Raw genomic sequence first — 21,977 nt, 5'->3', positions numbered from 1 at the left:
AATTTAACCTCTCCGACAAAAATAGTGTCACCTCCTTTACACCAAAATTTAGACCGAGAGTAGCTACCATAAACCAGATGACAAAATATGCAAGGATTCAGAGTAGTTCTTCATATTTGTCTCTTCTTCTTAATATACATCATAACAGAGTTAAGGAAAGCAATGTAAATTGCAAGAATTCTGTAAATTTATTGACGAAGTATTCTGTAAATTGTTACAGCAAAGTAAGCAAGTTACCAGATGATTGTATGATGTGAACCTTTACATTCCTAGCTCATAAACATACCACACTCAGCGTCTGCAGATCGAAAATTGCTCATCTAATGTCATCTTTCTATTTGTCTCTTCTTCTTCTTATTAGTTTAATATACATCAGAACAGAGTTAAGGAAAGCAATGTAAATTGCAAGAATTCTGTAAATTTATTGACGAAGTATTCTGTAAATTGTTACAGCAAAGTAAGCAAGTTACCAGATGATTGTATGATGTGAACCTTTACATTCCTAGCTCATAAACATACCACACTCAGCGTCTGCGGATCGAAAATTGCTCATCTAATGTCATCTTTCTATTTGTCTCTTCTTCTTATTAGTTTAATATACATCAGAACTGAGTTAAGGAAAGCAATGTAAATTACAAGAATTCTGTAAATGTATTGACGAAGTATTCTGTAAATTGTTACAGCAAAGTAAGCAAGTTACCAGATGATTGTATGATGAGAACCTTTACATTCCTAGCTCATAAACATACCACACTCAGCGTCTGCGGATCGAAAATTGCTCATTGCTCATCTAATGTATAATAGTGTCTCGCCCGTCCGAAATCATAAAATGAATATGTGAGAAACCGAAAAGTAAAAAAGGAATATGTGAGAGAAAGAAAAATTTACAAATATTTGTATTGGTTTTCTCTTATTTATGTTTAATGCCCATTAATTTATTGTTTATTAAATTTAACGTTTTTCTCTTATTTATGTCTAATTTTTCATTTATTAAATTGAACGTTTTTTTATATTAAGATAAAATAATAAAAATAATAATTAGGAAAGAGAAATTAGTAAAATAAAATATAAATTAATTAGTAAAGATAAATTAATAAATGATAATTATGATAAGAGAGAAACGGTTATAAAATATTTAAAAAAATATAATAAGACTATGTGAGTTGTGGTGAGAGCGTGGATGTCACCCTCCATTTATTTTATATATATATAGATGATAGAGGGGATCTCTTCTGAAAAAATTATTAGAAACAATTTGTTAACGCTAAATTTTATAATATATTTGTTTATTAGTGAACATTTTTTTTATGTTTTTAATTATTAATCTTAATTAATTAATCTCGTTGAATTTTAAGTTTATTTTGTAACGATGTGAGCACTCGTGTTTTTGTAATTTTTTTATCTCTATTTAAATGAGTATCGTATATATAATATTGCACTCGCTCTTAAAAAAATGTAAAGACAAATTTAAGAAAAATGAGAATAGAAAGCTAAACTTTGTAGGCAAAGTAAAAATTTGTTTATTTTTTTTGGACTTAAATATTTGCGTGGATTTGTAGGTAATATTTGTTTTTTTTTAAAACTTAAATATACTATAACTCATTAATAAATCCATCTCAATCATAAAATTGAGAATTTATTTAAAATATTACAATATTTATAAATTCGTAAAATTGATAGTTTACTTAAATTATAAATATTTATTTTGAAATAAATATTATTTATATAACTATTTAGATATATAATTAAATATAAAATTAATTTAAAAAATAATAAAAAATAAATAACCCTTTTTACACTAATAAGTTATAAAATCAATTACAATTCATTTATTTTATTTGAATAAGTAAATTTTGTTTTTTAAATTTGTAAATATAAATTAATTTTATTTATGTAAATAGTATAGAATCATAAAATTAAAATAATTTATAAACTCGTAAAATTTTAAGATCTTAAATTTAAAATCGTAAGAATTTATAAAGAGTCACCTTCACAAATTTTTTTAAAATATTAAAATTTTACGAGATATTAAAATTTTATATATTAATAATATTATAATCTTAGGTCATTAATTGTTTGGTGAAGAAAATACTCAAGCAAATAGAATAATCCATTTGATATATTTGTATGATTATCTAATATCTTATATAACTTTTTAAATTTCTCGTAATCATTTTAATAATAGATATTTTGATGTTATATATATATATATATATATATATATATATATATATATATATATATATATATATATATATATAAAAGAATGTATCTCCTTATATTATTTGAGGATTATAATGTATAGAATAATGTTTTACAATTTTTTTTAAGTGAATGTTTTTTTTCTTTGTTCAGAATTGAGGGAGCTTTCATGATGTCTCTATAATCATCCTTTCAGATTTCAATAGAATCGAATATAAAACATTTAATCTCTTAAAAACTTTCAGATTTCAATAGAATCGAATATAAAACATTTAATCTCTTAAAAACGTTTTATACTTGTAAGTTGTAATCAATTTGAAGTAGAATTTTAACAAAGTTAAACATTCTAAATTGAAATTTTATAAATGACTCCTAATTTTGCTTATTGGAGTGAAGTAACAAGTTTGTTAATCTTAAAGCAACAGCCTATATTCAAGTACAAAATATAAAGAAACACAAATATTCAATACAAGTTATTTCCATCCAAATTGATCATTTCATTAACAAGCAAGTACAAATTATCAAATAAAATAGCAAATATTCATTAGAAAATAAAGGTTCAAATTAAGCCATATGTAAATGAACAAAGAACCATGAACTCTTTAGCTAACCCTTGAAGGGTTTAAAGGTCTTGTAATCTTGAACAACTCCAACAACCGAACCAACAACCGCCACCAACGAAATTATCAAACAACAACCACTCAAGATCCGAAGACACACCCACCTCGTACTCCACTTGGGTATCTTCATTTGCACAATAAACATCTCAATAGGAAAATAAACAGTCAATGGCCAAAAACCAATCGCGCCCAAGATTCCAATAATGTCATTGAAAAATGGCATTGCTATAGAGATTATTGTCGTTATCATCACGAAAATTGTCCTCCAAATCAACCTAAAGAGATTGAGATTATAAGGCCTTAGTCCCGGGATAGGGACCTTATATTCCTTGGTGATGGATGGAAATCTATTGGCTGCGATTTTCTCCATGAATGCAAAGAGAGGCTGACTATAAACTTGGTAAGCTCCGACCAAATGGACAACAATTGCCACATTTGCTATATCAATTAGCCAATAAGGGTTATGAAAACCAATCTTTCCAACTCCGGTTATTAGGTTTCCTGGCGCTAAGTCCCCAAAAGCTGCGTAGCCGAAGCATCCGCATAGCATGTAGAAGACAGTTGTTGCTGAGACACTTATTAACGAGGCTTTTTGCATCGTCTTAGCTTCAGAAGGTGGAGATTTTATCGTGTCCTATTTGTTTCAAAAGGGGAAATTTTTCATTCATTCATCCATTGCCACGAGTTAGTCAAAGAAATAAACAACATATTGATTTAATCGATAAAGAATCGAGTTTTCAAATAAGACTTATACCTGGATTTCAATGAGGATCAACGCATATGAATAAGCGAAAGCAATATTTCCAAGAGCTTGAAAACATCTCCACATCTTCTGCATTTCAGTCACAGTTCCAATTCTTATCCCAGTAAGATTACCGCGAATTACTCCAGTCTCTGATCATAGCAACCAAAGAAATTAAAGTCAAATTTCACTTTAGCGACGGTAATTGTCATATTATTTAAATCAAAAGCGACGCTTTTTATAACCGCCGCTAATTATTGTTTCTTTTTTAAAATAGTCTAAAACAAATACTCAACCCATAACCTTACGACATTAGTTCATGTCCTTCTAAAACAATCATTCTAACCTGCAACTTTGGCAATTCCGAGGCTGAGACCAATTATGGAATAAGTAAAAGACATAATCGCGGCAACTATAGATAACCATGATATTTGATCGAAATCTGGAATTTGAGAAAGGAATAATTGAATTGCCCCAAATATGAGCATGTAAGGTGTGCTTGATGTGTCATCGCATGCGGTTTTTCCTCCACTATCATGGAAGCAATGAGTTTTCTTTATCGCCCTGTTTTTATTTTTAATCCAAGTTAATACAAACAAGTGACTACTTAAAATGATATATACAATAACAACGAAAGCTAACCTCATGCTAATGCCAGAAGCTATGGTGTATCCAATTGTAGCACCAAATAACTCGATGTATTGAATTAAACCACAAAATTTTACTTGTACACCACCTGAGAAATCGAATAATTTAAAAAAAAATACTTTCAATATTAAAATTAGTGTATTTTGTTCCAGAATTTGTATAAAAAAATTGGTTTTGCTTGATCCATCGGTGACAATTCTTTTTGTTAATTCCATTACGTTTAAAATCGTCATCATTATACAATTACAATTTTGGAATAGCATTAATAGTAACTCTTTACTTCAATATTTTTTTTCTAAAACTATACCAAATAAATTGAAAAATAATTTAAGTCATTCCTTAAAATTCAGAAATCAAAATTAGCTTTAGAGTTATTTCAAAAGAATTATGATTTATGAGGTAATTAGGAGGTTGGGATCATTTGAAGAATTCAAATATATATATATATATATATATATCAATTTCCTTCTCAAGAATAATTAAGTTGATATTTAATTAATGTTTGTTTTTAGTTTTTTCATTTACCAATTAGAATATTATATATATATATATATATATATATATATATATATATATATATATATATATATATATATATATATATATATATATTAATTTTTTTGAAAAGTTTGATGTTTATGAAAAGTATTTAATAGATTTGAGAAAGTATAATTATAAATTTGACTATTATTTGGTAAAACTATTTATTTTATGAAACATTTTTTTGTGTCTAAATTTGGTATGGATAAACGTTATTTTCAAATGGAGTAATTATTTTCTTATAGTCAAATAATTGATAGAAATGGAATTCTAATTAATTATTATTATAAAAACAACAATCCTCATTTATATATTAGATTTTTCAGATTCTGACGTTAATTAGTTTCAAGGATTGTGGATCATAAAGCCATTAAATTTAAATTACTATCTATTTGTTAACAATTTATTCAAAAATAATCGAAATAAAATAAAATTTTATACCAACCAAAAAGAAATGTGCCTCACCGAGAATGGATCTGACAGCATTAGGGTAAGTGTAGTTTCTTTTTCCGGTGTTCGGATCTCCGGTACGATAAGCGGTGGCGAGAAGGGTAGAAGTGTAATAAGTGATAATCGAAAACAACAATAGGGTAGATGGACCAGCGATCCAACCTAATTGTGCGGTTGCCCATGCTAAAGACAACACTCCAGTTCCAATAACCGCAGTTATTATATGGGAAGATGTGGTTAGGACGGTACCTACGTAATATCATTCAAATTATTAAATCAAAATAATTAAACATTACTTAATTTTCTTTTCAAGTAACTATTTCGAATCATCCACAGACAAATTATATGTACATACCTGTTCTTTTGGGGCGACCATCGTCGTCGAAGGATGATGTCTCCAAAGGAGGAGAAGTTCTGGTCATGATTTGATTCGGTTTATAAGAATGAAAGAACACGAGAAGTTAGTTTTATGAAAATAGGCAATTTATGTGTGGATTCTTATAATATTAGATATCAAATTACAAGCAAGATTGGGTTTATTTATATAAAACGCTTAGAATCATATTTAGGATTTGCTTGGATGGTTTAGAATGGACCATTATTTTAGATAAGAAATTATTATTTAAAATAAAAACATTAATCTTTTACTATCTTAATAATATCAATATATATTAAGTTATAAAAGTCAATGTTAACTTTCTATATATTTTTAATTAAAATAAATATTATGTTTTTACCATATTATCATTCTAATGAATGTTTCTTAGTTTATATTTTTTATTAAATAAGATTTTTTTGTTATCTTGGAAAGATTGCATATAATTAAATTTTCACAATAATTATGTAATATTATGTGCTAGCAAGTGACATATATTATATAAACCTAGGCTGGATTATTACAATTTGAGATCCAAAATTGAAAATCATTTAAAAATATTCTATTTTACAAGAATTAGGATTATATACTTATTTTTCTTTTTCAATTTAGGAAGTTAGTATTATTTTAACTGTGTTTAAGATATTTTTTAATGAATATTGCACTCGGATTTTTTTCTATTTGTTATTAAAATAATTCAACTTAATATATATTTTTGTAGTGGATATAGAACTCAGATTTCTCTCTATTTGTTATTGAAATAATGATGTAAATACTATAAACATTCAATTAAAAATAAATAGAATTTTCAAACAAAGCCTAAAAGAGAATCTATCAAAAGAGTTTTAATTGTGTTTTTTTTTTTATTATTATTGTTCGTTTTTTAAATTAGATAAATTAAGAACAATAAACTACGAATTTACATGTGTTGAATTTGTGGTTAAATTTTTTTTTTTTTTTGTCAATTAAACAATTAAAAAAAATAAAGGTACATTTCAGCTATTGAGTACCACTAATTAAAAAAACAATAAACATAAAATACCCAAAAAAAAAACGGTTTTAGTTTTGAGATCTTTCTAAAAATAATTATTAACTTAAAATATTAAGGATAACGGTCTTGTTCATTTGAAATTTGAAGCTTAGCTTAATTAACAATTATATCAATGTTAACGTTATTTATTTTTTAATTAAGTAAATATTATATTTTTACAATATTAGCATTAGTTATAATTAATATTTCATAATTTTAATTTTTTTTCTTATTTTTCAATTTTATATTACTAAGAATAAGTAATTTTCTAAAGATTACTCATAGTTAAATTTTCATTATTATGTAATCCTCTTTTTATGTTTTATGTGATAGTGAAATATTTTCTAAACCTAGGCTGGATTATTTCAATATGAAATCCAAATTCTTGAAAAATAAATGTTTGTTTGGATGCATATAGTTTAATAAGAATTGAATTTCTCTTCTTTTTAATTGAGTTTATTTTCTAGAGAAACCTAAATTAGACATGTACTATGAATTCAAATTTATGCTTTTTAATAAAAAAAATAATAATTACTTTTAAACTATTAAATCACTCAATTAATTAATTTATTTTATTTTATTTATATAAAATTTAAAGAGTAGTAATTCAATTACTTAAAAAAAAGTCAAAAAAACATGCATTTTATCAAATAATATTTTTATAAACAAATTGAAAATAGCATATTATATATTTTATTTTAAATTATTTATTTTATAAATTTAAATAAAACTAATTATTTGAAGATAATAAATTATATTTTTGAAAATTTATATTATAAAAAAACATTAATTTATTTAATAATTAAAAGATTCTATTTTAGATAATTATTAGTTTTATAACATCTATTTCCAGTGTTTTAAAACTATTTTTTCTCTTTATTTTCAATAAAATTAAATGAAAGTTTCCTTAAAAAAATGTCAATGTGATTTAGATTTGTTAACTAATTAGACTACATTAATTTTTTTTCCTCTTAATTTTAATAATAACATATTATATATATCTCAATATACACATTAATGAAATTGGGATAAATTTATTTTTTCTCAATAAAGAGTATTGAAATGCCTATATTATAAAATTCATAATAAATAATAATTCAAAAGTTTAATCTAATTATAATATACTAAACATTTAATCCAGTATTATTTAAATAATTAAATGTAATATTAAATTAAAATAAGAAGTAATTTTTCAAATTAAGGCATCAAACTTTATTTAGGCTTATGTGTTTTTATTCTCTCATTTTTTTTAAAATTTTGTAAGTTTGTTTTATTAATAATTTTTTCAATTCAACTGATATTTTTCAAAAACAAATTAAGAATTTATTTAAATAGTAAATTCGTTTTTTTTCTTTAAGAAACCTAGTTTTAAAAAATAAAAATAAAAACTCCGATTATAATTATAATTAAATACCACAAGCCTCTCCATTTATTATAATTCTAATTTGATATATCCAAACACTATACAGTATTTATTTGAATTAGTAAATTAATTATACATTATTTTCACATAATAATTATCAATTTTACAATGTATTAAATTAATAAATTACAAAAAAAATTATAAGTATAATATATAATATAACACAAATTTAACTTAGAAAATGAATTTAAATCAATTATATTAATGCGATTAAACAATGAGACTAAATTTGTAGATGATTATATAAAATCAATTTATTTATATCCAAGGGTCATTCTTCTTTATGCTTAGTTAAGAACCTTTAGATTTTTTTTTATTTTTTTTGACAGCATGCGGTTTTGGCGTATGTATCGAAACTCCGTCGTACAAAAATCAATAGATTCTCGGTATAATTCATCGATCCCAATCAACGCATAATTGGGTGATTCGGTTCTAGAACTAGCTAGAAGTGAACTCGAGAATGATTAAAAAGAGTATCAAGAAGATAGTCAAATTTTCCAAATCGTAATCAAGAAATGTTTTCCTCATCTAAATGTAAATTTCTAAGAATCCATACAATCCGAAGAAACTTTTGCCAGTTCCTCCTCCAAATGAAACGATCATAACTCCCTCCTTACCTTTTGTTCAATGTAGAAGGGAAAAATCTAATTGAATACATCAAGTTATGAAAATATACTTACTATAAAGCTTTTTTAGCTTCCCAAACCGGAGTTTGGATGATTACCAGAGGACTGCGCGTTTGCTGAAGTGTTGAACATCGAACCGGATGCAGTTGAAGATGGGTGAATGGCTGAGAGAGGCAAACGCGGGCCAAGACCATACATAGGCTGGCGTGGCATGAATTGAGGATGGATTGCTTGGCTAGTTCCATAACCAGGAACAACAAATGGTGTCTGGGTGGGTTGTTGACGAATGTTACTGGCTGCTGCTGCAGCTGCACCAGCTTGCTGCATGTTTATTGGACCAGATGGTGTCATTCCACTAGTTGGCCCGAACTGACCTGATAATACACGAGCTCGATCTCCAGCCAGCCTTTGTCTTGTCCGTTCAACTTGTTCGCATTCTTTCATCAATAAAGTTTCGATTTCAGCAAACTGTTTCAGCTTCAGTTCTAATCTCTTCAACTGTATCAGGAAATAAAACAAGAAGATTGCACTTTAACATTTAAATGAGACTCCTTAAAAAACAATGCAGCTAAAAATGGAAGTGAAGCTAAAAGATAAGGCGGGGCTTCCCAAAATCTTAAAATGTGGTGTTTTAGTCGGCAATTTGGTATCATATTGGTTAGAAAATTAGGTTAAAAGACAAATTGTTTTAGCACTTGATATATTTACATACAACATTATAAATACAAGAATAAAAAAGCATCTTAGTTCTTTGTATGTTCAATAATGTGAATATGAAAACATAACATGAATATCATATGCAATATGTGTGTATCATGAGGGAAGATGAGATGACTAACATGAACTTTTACCAACTATAAATAAGATGAATTGATAGGAAAATTAAGCAAGATGTTACAAACCCATTTGGAAACACTTCCTAGAGTTAGATCAGGGTTTGGACGAGAAAATGTCTTTCAATTTCCTTGGAAATACTTTTTTTTTTCCAGTATCTCACCCGAATGTTGATTTAGATGAGATAATCTTCTTGAAGATAACTTAATTAAACATATATTCATAATTGTTAACGTTTTCTCATCTAAACCCAAATCCAACTCCATAAAGTGTTTCCAATGCATCTTAATTCATTGCATGTTCATTAATATGTATTTGAAAGAGTTTTTGAATATATTTAATGAAGTCAATGAGACGATAATGATGAGATCAATAATAAAGGGATGTCTATGATGTGCAAGTATGTACATATACATAAATATAATTTAGCATAATCATAATAGATAACAGCCTCATATGGAAACACTTATAATTTCGGTTTATGTACCGAAATTCAGATGAGAAACAACCAATAAATTTTCTGAATTTGTCTATGAATAACTTTAGTTTCCAACCATAATCTCATCCAGATATGTTTTTAGGTCTAGAATTTGTGTATCCAGGTGTTTCCAAATGGGAATAGTGTTAGAATCAAGTGGTATTTATAATTTGATATTGTATCAAGTGGTATCAGGGGCTTGATCCTCACATATGTGAGAAGTCTACGTCATATTCAACATTTTCTTCCTCTACTTCAATTTCAAAATCAATTAACAAAGGTTTGATTGCAAACCTCGAAGTACAAGAGCGGAGAAGGCCTTTCATGGGAGGTGATTGAGTAAATTGAAAGGAGGGTGGCCGTATTATCAATAATGTGTGTTCCAAAAAAAGAGATGAGAAACAAACTCATTGAGTCTCTCTAAGTTATTCAATATATACTCTTTTTTTTGTGAGACAAGGGCTTTACCCTATAGGAGACTATCAAAACATCGGACCGTCATGAACTCACATCAATGACGGTGCCTCAGCTTACGTAAATAGGAAATTACATAACTACTTTTAACTACAAACAAAACTGCATTTAATCGAAGTCCTAAAAGGCTATAAGGTCCAACACCAAGAAGAGAAAACAATGAATAAATAAAAGAAGAATTAGTACTTGTTTGATTAGGATTCTTTTGAGAGGCTAAGTGTTTCTTCCAAAATAGAAATCATTTTTCATCAAATGATGTTATGTTGATTCAAAATTTGAAATATTACTAATTTAATCTCACAATCCACTTTTTAAAACATACTTCTCTACAAAATCCCAAATGGGCGTCTTTAACAAAAGGAAAGTGAGTTGATCCATGTATGCAAACCTGATTATTTATAATATTAGCAGAGAGCCTTTGTATTTCCCTTTCTTCATGATCAGCAAACAATTTGGCTTTTGTTGCTGCAGCAGAAAGACCAGCTTGGGCAGCATTTCTCAATTGTTTACCTCGTGATGAACAACCGTGCAACCCTGAGTCGCCTATTTCAATTTTGATATTCATAGTATACTTTAGAATAATAAGATTCAGTCAATCCCAAGTGCGATAAAAAAAATACCATTTCGCTGACTTGAGTTTGCATTTTCTCCATGAAGATTGCCATCATTGTTACAAAAACTCTCCAGATTCATCCTTCATCAGTGCAAAAACAGATTTCAGAATAGACCCGCAATTATAGATATATATAAAAAATGTTGATGCGACTATTTTACCTATTAGCAAGTCCGGATGATTGCGCCTGTTCAATATTTTCGGATGAAGCAAGGCCATCAGAAGTGAGCATAGCCAAAGATGTATGAGCACATGCTGCAGCCACTCTTGGTCCCACGGCAGATGTCAGAAAGGCAACCTAAACATTTGGAATCGAGTTTTCATGGAGTGAGTACAAATTGAAACCATTCAGAATTTCAGAAAATGAAAAAAAAAATATATGAACCTACCAAAGACATGACAGGATTCTTTGAATTTGCAAACGGGAGACTACTATCAGGATCGGATTCTGGAACATATGGTCCTGAACATGCGGAAAAAACACAAAATGTATGATGTATAATCTTGCTTTTGAAAATGAGAACTGAAGCTGTTCAATGTCTCATTAAATTGTTGTAAATCCTTTTCATAGTTAATACAAAGTTTTTCAATTCTTCACCTGCAGAATGCTCATTTGGATAAAGATCTGGTCTTCTAGGATCATCACCATTTGACACTTGAGAATTGTTTGGTACTTGTATATTTTCCAATTGACCATCCTCCATAGGAAGACGGACAAATTGTAGTATGCATTGTGCTTTAGACTTGGTACCGACATGATCGGCTATCTCATTCCAGTTGTCATTGTAAACTTCAATCGCTTCAAGCAGTAACAATGTCTCCTGATCAGTCCAACTTTCACTATCCAAGTCATGGAAACCTTTACTTGAATCAATCTTCACAAAGTCCAAACTTGAGTGACCAACTATAAACCTTCCATCATTATAGCAATCAAAGCAGACTAATACATCTACCTGTAGAAAAACGCCCAAAAATAAATGAGTCACCTGTTAAGTATAATGGGGATTGGATCCTGATCAGATGTTATCCACCACGCATGTTGTTAGCATTGTAGCTGATGAGGCTTGTTTAACGGATGAATTTAAGATGAAACTTATGATGTATATTTTTGTGTTTGTATGTAAATCCTTTTCACAAAAAAACAAATAATAAAAAGGTAACACATACAACTCTTTCGAGAGTATTAAATAGCTCCCCAAAACAATGGAAATTTGCAAATTAGCATATCTGCAGGTTCATGAATCAAGTCAATCAGGTTATTAAAATATCTATACTTTGATAATTGGAGAAAAAACTTTGAGAAAGCAAACATAAGGAAGATGAAAACAAAACTTGAAAGTGAACAACACCGAAGAAAACAAGCCAACAAAGGACCCCATGGGGATCGTCTCATTTGGACGTAGGGTATCTCAATTTTATTTGTTTCGTGATAAATTGTCAACAACTGAAAGTTTGATATGCTTTTTGCCTTAGACATTTACTCCAAATGGTTGGGGTGGATTGTTTTCCCAACAAAAGCTCATCTATGCCTATCTAGGAAATTATTCTATCATTTATTCAATTTCTTAAAGTAATGCGTTAAATTGTAGCATCCTTGTAATAGTTTAGCAATCCACGTATATCAATGTGAATGAAAGTAGAGTCTAGTTTCAATATGAGAGTAAGTGAAAGGATAAATAGGTGAAGCACCGAGATGCTTGAGATAGATTCAAAGGAAATGGGTTGTTTCCATGGATGGAGCTTGAGACGTAAAGATTATTTGATTTTAGATTTTTAGTTGGTCAGTATTTTGGTGTCTCTTATGAAATTTATATCAAAATAACCATCACCATTGGAGGTTATTGATAAGAAAAACCCTAACTGCTATGGAGATCAAGAAGAATTACACTTACAACTCTAGGAGGGAAATAGAACTTCAACTAATTTAACATATCAAACAAAACAACTCATTATCTATTTATACTCTTCCTCATAACTACTCAACTTCAACTGCTATTACCAACTCTAACCCTTCCTCTCGTATCAGTAATCTCCTATGCTATCAAGACCTTGTCTCCTTTCCATTAAAGAAGTGGCTTTCACAACAACTTATTACTACAAACTTTAATAAATCGATAAACAAAAATTCAAGCTCATTAAAGCATTTAATAATGACGTAGAATTTCAGTCATAATCAGATAAGAACATATAGTAAATAGAAAGCTTTACCTCCTTTTGGGACTGATAGAATGCAGTGTGGGGTGTGCAAGAACAGTAACTGCATTTGTTCTCGGATAACCGTTCTCGTATTCTCCAGTCCAAATCACAGTCCTCTTCTTCTGCAATACTTGATGACAACAATGGATAAACATCTGCAGCCTTAAGTCTACATTTGGGTTTATCAAACATGATTAAGCTATCAATAGACTTCAAAGCAGCTGAAGGAACTTGAACTTCACCATTAGCATCCTCCTTTAAGCATGAATCGGGATTCAGAGGCGAAGAAGAGGAAGAAGAAGAAGAAGAGCAATAATTAATGATTCCCCAGTTATCAAGGAAACGAACAATTCTAGTTAAATCTTCTATTTCAATACTAACTCCCCCAAATCCTTCACAATCAGAAACTGTGATTCTCTTCTCTGGATTCTCCATGTATTTAGAAATAATCAAATTTCGACAACCCATGTATTTTTCAGGGTTATGTTCATTTGACTTTCCGGTGAAAAAGTGAGGCAAGACTTGTCTCTCCAATCTATGGACCGAATTAGGAGTAAACCAGTCTGCATCAGAGTTGAAATTAGGAAATGAATCAAAAAGAGAAAGAATTGGATAAATGGGTCAGTGTTAATGTGTTAAAGGAAGGAACCTGCGTGCATTGGTACTACGAGTATTCGATTACCACCAAAACGCTTAATTACTCCTCGACCTTCCATGACAGGAGGTGGTGTAATGACATAAGATGGCGCCGAAGAAGAAGTAGTAGAAGAAGAAGCGCCGTCTAATCTCTCATGATCACCGGATGGTGGTAATAGCGACGGAGAATCACGGGGAACGGCGGATAAAGCTTGGAACTGACCATGTGAAATATTCTCGAAAACGACGCCGTTGAAAAGGGTTTTACTCTCCCCGTTATGAATCGCTTTCTCCAGAGCAACAATCGAAGAAACAGAGGAATGGGGTCGATTGAGTTTCTGCTTAACAGCCGGTGGAAAATCGGAGATCTTTTCTGCGGCCCTAACGTGTACTTCGTTATCTCGACCTGGGTTATACGGATCGAGCCTTGATTTGGAAATTTCATGATTTTGACGCTGCCCTTGTTCGAATTCGTGTTGTTGAAGGTCATCATCTTCTTCATCGTCTTCTTCTTCATCATCATCATCTTGTTGTTGGGATTTGGGTCTTTGGCCAATTGGGGGTTGTCTCTTCCTTTTTCTCCTCCATCTGGTACGTGGTTCTACTGCAGATTCAGCGGAAAGTTAGCCAGAAAATTGAAAAATAAAAGGGGGGAAGGAGTGAATGAGAGAATAAAGTGAGCTAGTTTTGGGTTTTACCTGACGAAGAAGCTGGCATTTTGGGTGGAAATTGTAGAGAGAGAGAGAAAGAGGGCACCGGAGAGATTGATGCGAGAGTTTTGTGGGGTCTTCCTTTCAATCACTAGCGGTCGTGGCTCAAACCCAAGAAATGGAAAGACAATTTATGTTCATTTTTAATAAATCAATATTAGTCTTCGTAACATTACTCAAAAAGGGCATTTGGTCTAGTGGTATGATTCTCGCTTTGGGTGCGAGAGGTCCCGAGTTCGATTCTCGGAATGCCCCCAAATTTTTTCTTTTTTGTGTATGGAAATGGGCTTATCTTTGGGCCCAAATATATATATTTTGGACTAGGGTTTTTTTATCTTCTTAGGTTTCTTAATTCTTAATAAGTGTGTTCTTCCTCTACCTATCTTCATCTTTAATAAAAGTCTTATATATTTTTTTAAAAAGTATAATCATAATTAATATACAAAGTTATATATTTTATATACTAATTCGTATATGATCATGACGGAACATAATGTTTCTAGAATTAGAATTGAGTTGCTTGAAAAAAACTTTAGTTGGGCTTATAGAAAATAAAAGTAAAATTATGAATTAACTTAAAATTTGTCATTTTTTTAAATTTAAAGATTCAAATAATGAATTAAACAAAAAAAAAAAATTAAAGGTCATATCACATTATTTTTTTGGGTTATAGATCCTCTCTTGTCACTTTGGACAAGAGTAATACTAGAGTCAAATAATTTTATTTTATTTTTTTATTATTTAATATAAAAACTAGCTTGACATCTTATAGTTATAACTTTAACTTTGATTTAAGACATTTTAAATAAAAATTAAATCGAATTTGTCACTTTGATGTCTTAAAAATCAATATTGCCTACAAAAAACTAGTTTAGTGTGATTTTTACCTTTTCATTATTCCAAAGAGTCCAACCAATGGCTATATGTGCCATACTAATAAATAGAGTACTCGATTATTCATGATCTATTTTTGTTCTTTTATAGATTAAGATATCTTCTAGGTTATGTTTTGATCATGATCTTGTAAGGATTTCTAACTTTCATCAATGGGATATCTTTTAATTATTGATGAAAACATGTGACTCCTATTATTACAAGAATCATAATTATTATATTTAAAAATATATATATGTTGAAAAAAAAAGTGTAGTTTAGAATGGGCCCATTTAGGGGAATATGAGTGGACCAAGTTTAAGCATAGCCGCCTATTAGTATGTATGGATGGCCGTGACCACTTCCGTCGCTAAAAGTTATTTTTATGAGAATATATCACATTAAAACGTGTCTCTTCCTTTGTATTTATCTCTTCAACTTTAAATTTTATTTTCAATTTAATTTAATTTTCTAATTTAATTTTTTTCATAATAGTTAAGTATTGACATATTCATAAATTTTAAAAATAATATAAAAATCATATATAAAACGAGTTAATAAACGATAAATTTTGAATAATTTCCTATTAATTGAAAAAGTAATAATGAACTAAATTGAAAAAAAAATAAAAAAATTATGCTCATATTTTTACAGTAAAAATTATTATTATTATCGAGTTTCCACACAATCCATAACATAGATCCGCTTATGTACTTAAAGTCAGACTTAATTTATTAATCAAGTTTAGATATGATTAATTTTATTTATACACGGTAATTTATTTATTTATTAAAACTCTTATAAATTTTTTAATTCATTCACTATGTATTCGTGTTTATAAACAGTAATAATGTGTATAATAAACATTATACATTTAACTGAGTTTGAAATATATCTCTATACATTTATTTTTTGTTTTTTAATTTATTTTTTATACATTTATTTTTTTGTCTAATTCTAAACCATTTTATTTTATTTTTTTCTAAATTCTACCACGGACAAAAATTTTATCTTCTTCTTGAGATGACTTCTTCAACTTCATTCTTAAATGACGACGTATTTACTATGTTCTACAACGGTATTACATACTAAGGCAACAACGAGGATGTTACTAATTCGTCTCATTCATATTTAGATATTATGTTTGTATTGTCTCACAAAATTATCACAAAATTATCAAAAAAATTTATCTCTAAATAAAAAAAATAGTAATGTTAGAGGAGAATAAAATGTTTGATAGTTATATAGAGAATAAAATGTTTGATAGTTATATAGTTAAAATTTAATAATATGATAGAGATTACGGAATATAAAATACGATATCGTAATACAAAACTCGTAAAATTTTGAATCGGCCGACTAGACATGACTTAAACTAAAAAGACGGATATCTCTTTAATGATAATAAATATTAACCATTAGAATTAATGTGATTTAATTTGAAGACAAAATTAATTTATTAATGAAGATAAACTCTAAAACAATTTTGAAAAATAGTTATTTAAAATTTTAAATCGATAGTTTTAATTTAGTTATACAGAGGGTACAAATTTCAAGTATAGAGGGTTCAAATTTGAAGTATATAATAAAAATTATTTATAGTTGTAATTAAAGTTTTCATTTTATATATAATTTTAAAATAGTCTAATTATTTCAAACAATAATAAGTATACAAATAACAATTTCAAGTAATATACAAAAAGAACAATTTCAAATAAAATAATAAATAAGGAATTCCATACATATTACGATAAAAACTCGATAAATTAATACTCGATTATTTAATAAACTCTCTAAATTAATATTTTTGGCCGGTCCCGACTCGGGGATAGGGTGATAAATTAATAATTCGCTAAAATTATAAGATAATACATTTTTGATAATTTCTTTAGACCCCATATAAAATATAAATTAATAATTCCTTATATATAACATATTACATGAATGATTTATGAAGGTTTTTTGAAAAATGACTCAATTGTCTTTTGTTTTTTTTGTTGAAATCAATTTCCCCTTAAATGTCATCACTAATTTTCCTTAGCATGGTAAGAACTTCTGGTGTTGTTTTCTTATAGCTCAACAAGAAATTGTTCAATGTGATTGTCGCTTTAATAGCTTCATTTCGCGAAGGGTGCTCCATTGTAGAACTTTCATCATCTTCTTCATCGATATCATCTTTATTAATTCCAATAACGCTTTCAATAATTTCTTCATCAGTTAACAACTGTGCAACTACATTTTCTTTTGGGTAAGTCAGAACATCTTCGACATCCATTGCATTGCGATAACCCAACTCTTTGATCAAATTCTGGAGTTCTTGAGTGCTTTCACCACCTTCATTTGAGTTCTCAAAAGTCACGTTATTTGTTGATCGAAGTTTATAATCACGAAAGCAGTTCGCAATTGTATTTACACGAACATCCATAGTCCATGCTGAAATTGCAAGATTCATTGCATCTAACACATTTATTTTTGCTGGATTTGGAACCCCTAATTCACAACCCTCCAAAAGACTTTTATAAAATCGACGACAATAATGCATCTTAAAAGCTCGTATGATCCATGCGTCACAAGGTTGAATTTTTTAAGTTGTGTTTGGTGGCAAAAAAAATAATTCAACATTTCGTAATCCTTCAATAATTTTTGGAAGAGCAGGGCAATTATCCACAATCAAGAGAATTTTTCTTCCAACCATATTTTTTATCAAGTTGGCGAACATATTCTTCAAATAACACACCAGTCATCCAAACTCGTTTGTTAGCACGATACTCACAGTTCAGACTGTTCAAGTTTACAATCTTCAAGCACCTTGGTTTAGCATATTTCCCAATAATCCATAAAGGAAGTTTTTCTGAACCGTCCTCATTACAGCAAATAGCAACAGTTAGTCTTTCCTTGTCTTGTTTTTTCCTTCAAGCTGCATTGTTGCAAGGGAATGATCCGGTTGAAGTTTAAAAAACAAATTTGTTTAAGATCAAAACATGTAAATAATTACATCACTAAAGTACAAAATATAAAATAAAATATAGGGTTGATTTCGTTAATAAAAAAACAAACACGTTTCATCCATATTAAAGATGTATTTCATTTCAAACTGATCAACTTTGTCTCTTATGGATTTTAATTTGTCCTCCATGCTCTCCATTTCAACAGATTCACTCTCTTCGAAACGCCAAAAATTTTAAATTCCATATCTTACTTTGAACTTTCCAAGCCAACCAATAGAAAAAGTAAAGTTTGAAGCATCCACTGGATACATATCTTTCATGAACTTTTTCGCCTTCTCGATGATTAGTTCACATGTCATATTCACATGTTCTTGATATTGAAGAATGCATTCATAGAGAGATTTTCTAAGTTAGGATTTTTTGTCGGTTTGTGTCGCTTAACATTGCTTCTTTCAGGAGCAAGTGAGAGATACTTTAAAGACCGCTTAACTGTATTCGATATTGTCGCTTGACTCACCTGCAAACCATAGTTACTATGAACCCATTCTTGCAATTGCTTTTGAGTGAGACTTGGATTATCCTTGTTGTGTGCTTGCATAATGCTCTTCGAATCTCGTCTGTCATTGTTGTTTTTTTTCACACCTTTAATATGGGAAGTCATGTTGTGTGTATGATTTGTTTATGTTAACCTACAGTATTTTGATCTTGTTTATATAGAAAATATTTTTAATATCCATAAAGTGATACATTGAACACAAGAAGCATAATAATGTGAGAGAATGAAGGTTTCTTTCAAATTGGGTCATTCATTTGATATACAATACATGCATTGTATACAATAATTAAGTGAAAGCTTAAAAGGTGTTTGTAAACTAAGTATTTTAATATAAATTAATAAAATATTAATTAATATATAAATTAATAAAATATTAATTAATATATAAATTAATAATTATTAATTTATCGATTAATTAATAAATTTTAGTCGTCCCAAGTGTATTATTTTATAGAGTTTCTACCTTAATTCGTGAAAAAAAAAACTTACAAAATAGGAAAAATAAAAGTAATTCATCAAGTTTTGATGTTCTCCCCCACAAGCTCTTGGGATATTACTCCCCACTCATTTATTTAAAAAACAATAGGATATTTTATTAACTTTGTTGTAATTTTAAACCCAAAGTGTGGTAGCCTAGTGGTTTGAGATGAGCCCTTCGAATTTTATTTTGTTATTAGTTCGAATCTAATTAAAAAATAATTTTTTATTAATTTTTTTAACTAAACTTAGGACAACAATAAAATTATCGACATTTTTTTTATCGGGGCTGAGGAAACCCAAAACTCAAGGTTGGGTCTGTATATATTAATAATAATTGAAATAATGTTAGATATTAAGTTAATTTTAATATACTATTTCAATTTTTAACCGTTATAACACTTACTTAAATTTAAGTAGTTCTATATAAGAGCTACTTTTACCTATGTTATTTGGGTTACATCTCTAACTATGCATTCATATTAAGTTTCAATGGAATTGGTATATATATTAAGTTTTGATTATTATTAACATTATTATTTTACATGTTGCAAGAAGAAAACTTAAAAGAATATATATCATTTGATTTGATTATTATATCAGCAAATAAATTGTTATAATTTGAGCACATAGTCATAATCAAATGGTTTTTTTTTCTTTAAAAGTGATTTTGGAATAATCTAGACTCAATAACATAACTATAAAAACTAATAATAAGTTACAATTGCATAATTATAATTTCTTATAATAATTTTAACCAATAACTCATATAAATAAGTTCAACCATGCCTATTTTAAATCAAAGTGATAGACAATTTTTTGTTTTATTTATTTGACAAAATAATGATTTCTAGTTACACAGGGGTGTTGACAATGGCACAGGGCTCAAGACAAATGAATGACAGACACAATTATTGGCTTAATTTGTTTAGACCCTGTTTGAAGTAAGGTTAATTATTTCTTAATAATCCATTATTTGATATGCTTGTTTATTTAAAAATCAACTCATTTATTTTAAAAAATGATACTTAGATTGCAAGAGATTGTTTGATGTAAGATATAAAGTATTTTTAAACAATATATTTACTAATTTAACATATATGATGGATTTTATGAAAGAATGCAAACAAATGAAGTATTTGTTCAAAATTAGGGTGTTATTTGAATAATTATGTTCATCTCGAAACAAAAATAATCAAAAAATTATTATGACAAAACCCTAAATAAAATAATAATAATAACAATGAGTTAATGGACAAGAATGACTAAATAAAAAAAGTGTTAATATTTTTTATATTTAAGTTGGTTTTTATTTGATTTTGGATTTTTTTTTTAAATAATTGAGTTATTTACATTATTTTAAAGTAAATTATTTTAAAAAATAATAAAATATAATTAAAAAAATATTTTAGTCGATCTGTGAACATATTAATTTTATTAAGAATCTTCGAATTCATTGTAACGTTAAATTTTGTGTTAGGTGTGTTGGCAAGTATTTTAATTTATATTTTTATTATTGTTTTTAAATGGTTATTTTTATTAAAAGACATTTGTTTTTTATTGGTTTTGTCGGCTTAAACGTCTGTTTATTTATATATTTATTTATATCACATTGAACATTTTTCAAAAATCAAATAATATTTAAAATAAATAAAAGATATTTTAATTTATTATCTGTATGAAATGATTGTTAAAAATATATATAATAAATAATATTCATAAATTAAAAATGTAATTTGATTTATTTCAAATGATAAATAGAAAATAGAACATTTATAGATTTGCAAATTTTTTAGGTTTCAAATTCTATTGAAATTATGATATTTCAATTATTAAGACGATTTTATAAGAGATTAAAAATATTAAATTACTTTTACTAAATTAAAGTGGAACTAGAATATGGTTAACTTTCTAAAAAAAACATTTATAAATTTACATATTTTAATAAAATAAATAAATAAATAAATGGATTGGGATTTGCTCAGATTTGGAAGGGATTAATTTCGGCTGATCCAAAACAAAAGAAACGAGGTTCAATTCTATGAGTCAGACAGACTCCTCGGGCCCCTAAAAATATCATTAAAAGCTATATATTTATTTAATTATTTGTAAATAATATTTTTTTAATTTCTAATGAGTTTTTATAATTAAAATACTTTTACATTGAATAACACTTTTAGACAAATGTCAATATTTTATCCACATCCTTAGAATTCGACACATAAGTGGAAGAATTGATGCTGAGAATTTATTAGGGGGCATTAATGCTTAACAAGTGTATTGTTATATTTATATACTCCATTTGTTTTTGTTTTTTATTCTTATTATCTTTTTGTTTTTGAAAATAATCTATGTATAAATTAAAAAATGATAAAAAAAAGTTTAAACAAAAAGAATAAAATACAACCACCACGATACTCAACCGTTATCGAACACTTGTAGATATTTGAGAAAAAATATTAATTTATCTCAGATTTCAACGATTTTTACGAACGAATCTCATAAACATAATAATAATATTAATA

At 27.9% G+C, this 21,977-nt stretch overlaps 2 protein-coding genes, 1 non-coding gene and 1 pseudogene across 5 annotated transcripts; 1 reads left to right on the top strand and 3 right to left on the bottom strand.

The window, feature by feature from the left end:
* Positions 1 to 2,807: 2,807 nt before the first annotated feature.
* On the bottom strand, positions 2,808 to 5,624 carry LOC124924168 (amino acid permease 3-like). The gene is made up of 6 exons (XM_047464243.1): positions 5,558 to 5,624; positions 5,218 to 5,451; positions 4,207 to 4,300; positions 3,911 to 4,128; positions 3,577 to 3,716; positions 2,808 to 3,456 (listed from the first exon to the last, which is right to left on the bottom strand). Exons 1-6 carry the CDS (start codon positions 5,622 to 5,624, stop codon positions 2,809 to 2,811), a joined length of 1,401 nt encoding a protein of 466 aa, XP_047320199.1. The 3' UTR covers position 2,808.
* A 2,884-nt stretch (positions 5,625 to 8,508) lies between these two features.
* LOC124925788 (SWI/SNF complex subunit SWI3C-like) lies at positions 8,509 to 14,717 on the bottom strand. Of its 3 annotated transcripts, none has more exons than XM_047465887.1 (9): positions 14,587 to 14,717; positions 13,902 to 14,492; positions 13,265 to 13,815; positions 11,655 to 12,009; positions 11,446 to 11,519; positions 11,218 to 11,354; positions 11,064 to 11,137; positions 10,832 to 10,986; positions 8,509 to 9,155 (listed from the first exon to the last, which is right to left on the bottom strand). In XM_047465887.1, the coding sequence occupies exons 1-9, from the start codon at positions 14,603 to 14,605 to the stop codon at positions 8,724 to 8,726; spliced, it is 2,388 nt and encodes a 795-aa protein (XP_047321843.1). In that variant the 5' UTR covers positions 14,606 to 14,717; the 3' UTR covers positions 8,509 to 8,723. The 3 variants fall into 3 exon arrangements, with proteins under 3 accessions (XP_047321843.1, XP_047321845.1, XP_047321844.1); XM_047465889.1 differs by having other exon boundaries at positions 10,832 to 10,977; XM_047465888.1 differs by having other exon boundaries at positions 13,902 to 14,489; positions 14,587 to 14,707.
* Positions 14,718 to 14,781: 64 nt separating this feature from the next.
* On the top strand, positions 14,782 to 14,853 carry TRNAP-UGG. Its single transcript has one exon. It is a non-coding gene; the product is annotated as a tRNA-Pro (tRNA).
* A 2,632-nt stretch (positions 14,854 to 17,485) lies between these two features.
* On the bottom strand, positions 17,486 to 19,167 carry LOC124928102 (annotated as a pseudogene).
* Positions 19,168 to 21,977: the final 2,810 nt, after the last annotated feature.

The sequence above is a fragment of the Impatiens glandulifera genome, chromosome 2, assembly GCF_907164915.1.
Source record: "Impatiens glandulifera chromosome 2, dImpGla2.1, whole genome shotgun sequence".
Taxonomy (NCBI): domain Eukaryota; kingdom Viridiplantae; phylum Streptophyta; class Magnoliopsida; order Ericales; family Balsaminaceae; genus Impatiens; species Impatiens glandulifera.
The sequence above is the reverse complement of the archived record's forward strand: the minus strand, read 5'-3'. Positions and strand labels throughout refer to the sequence as shown.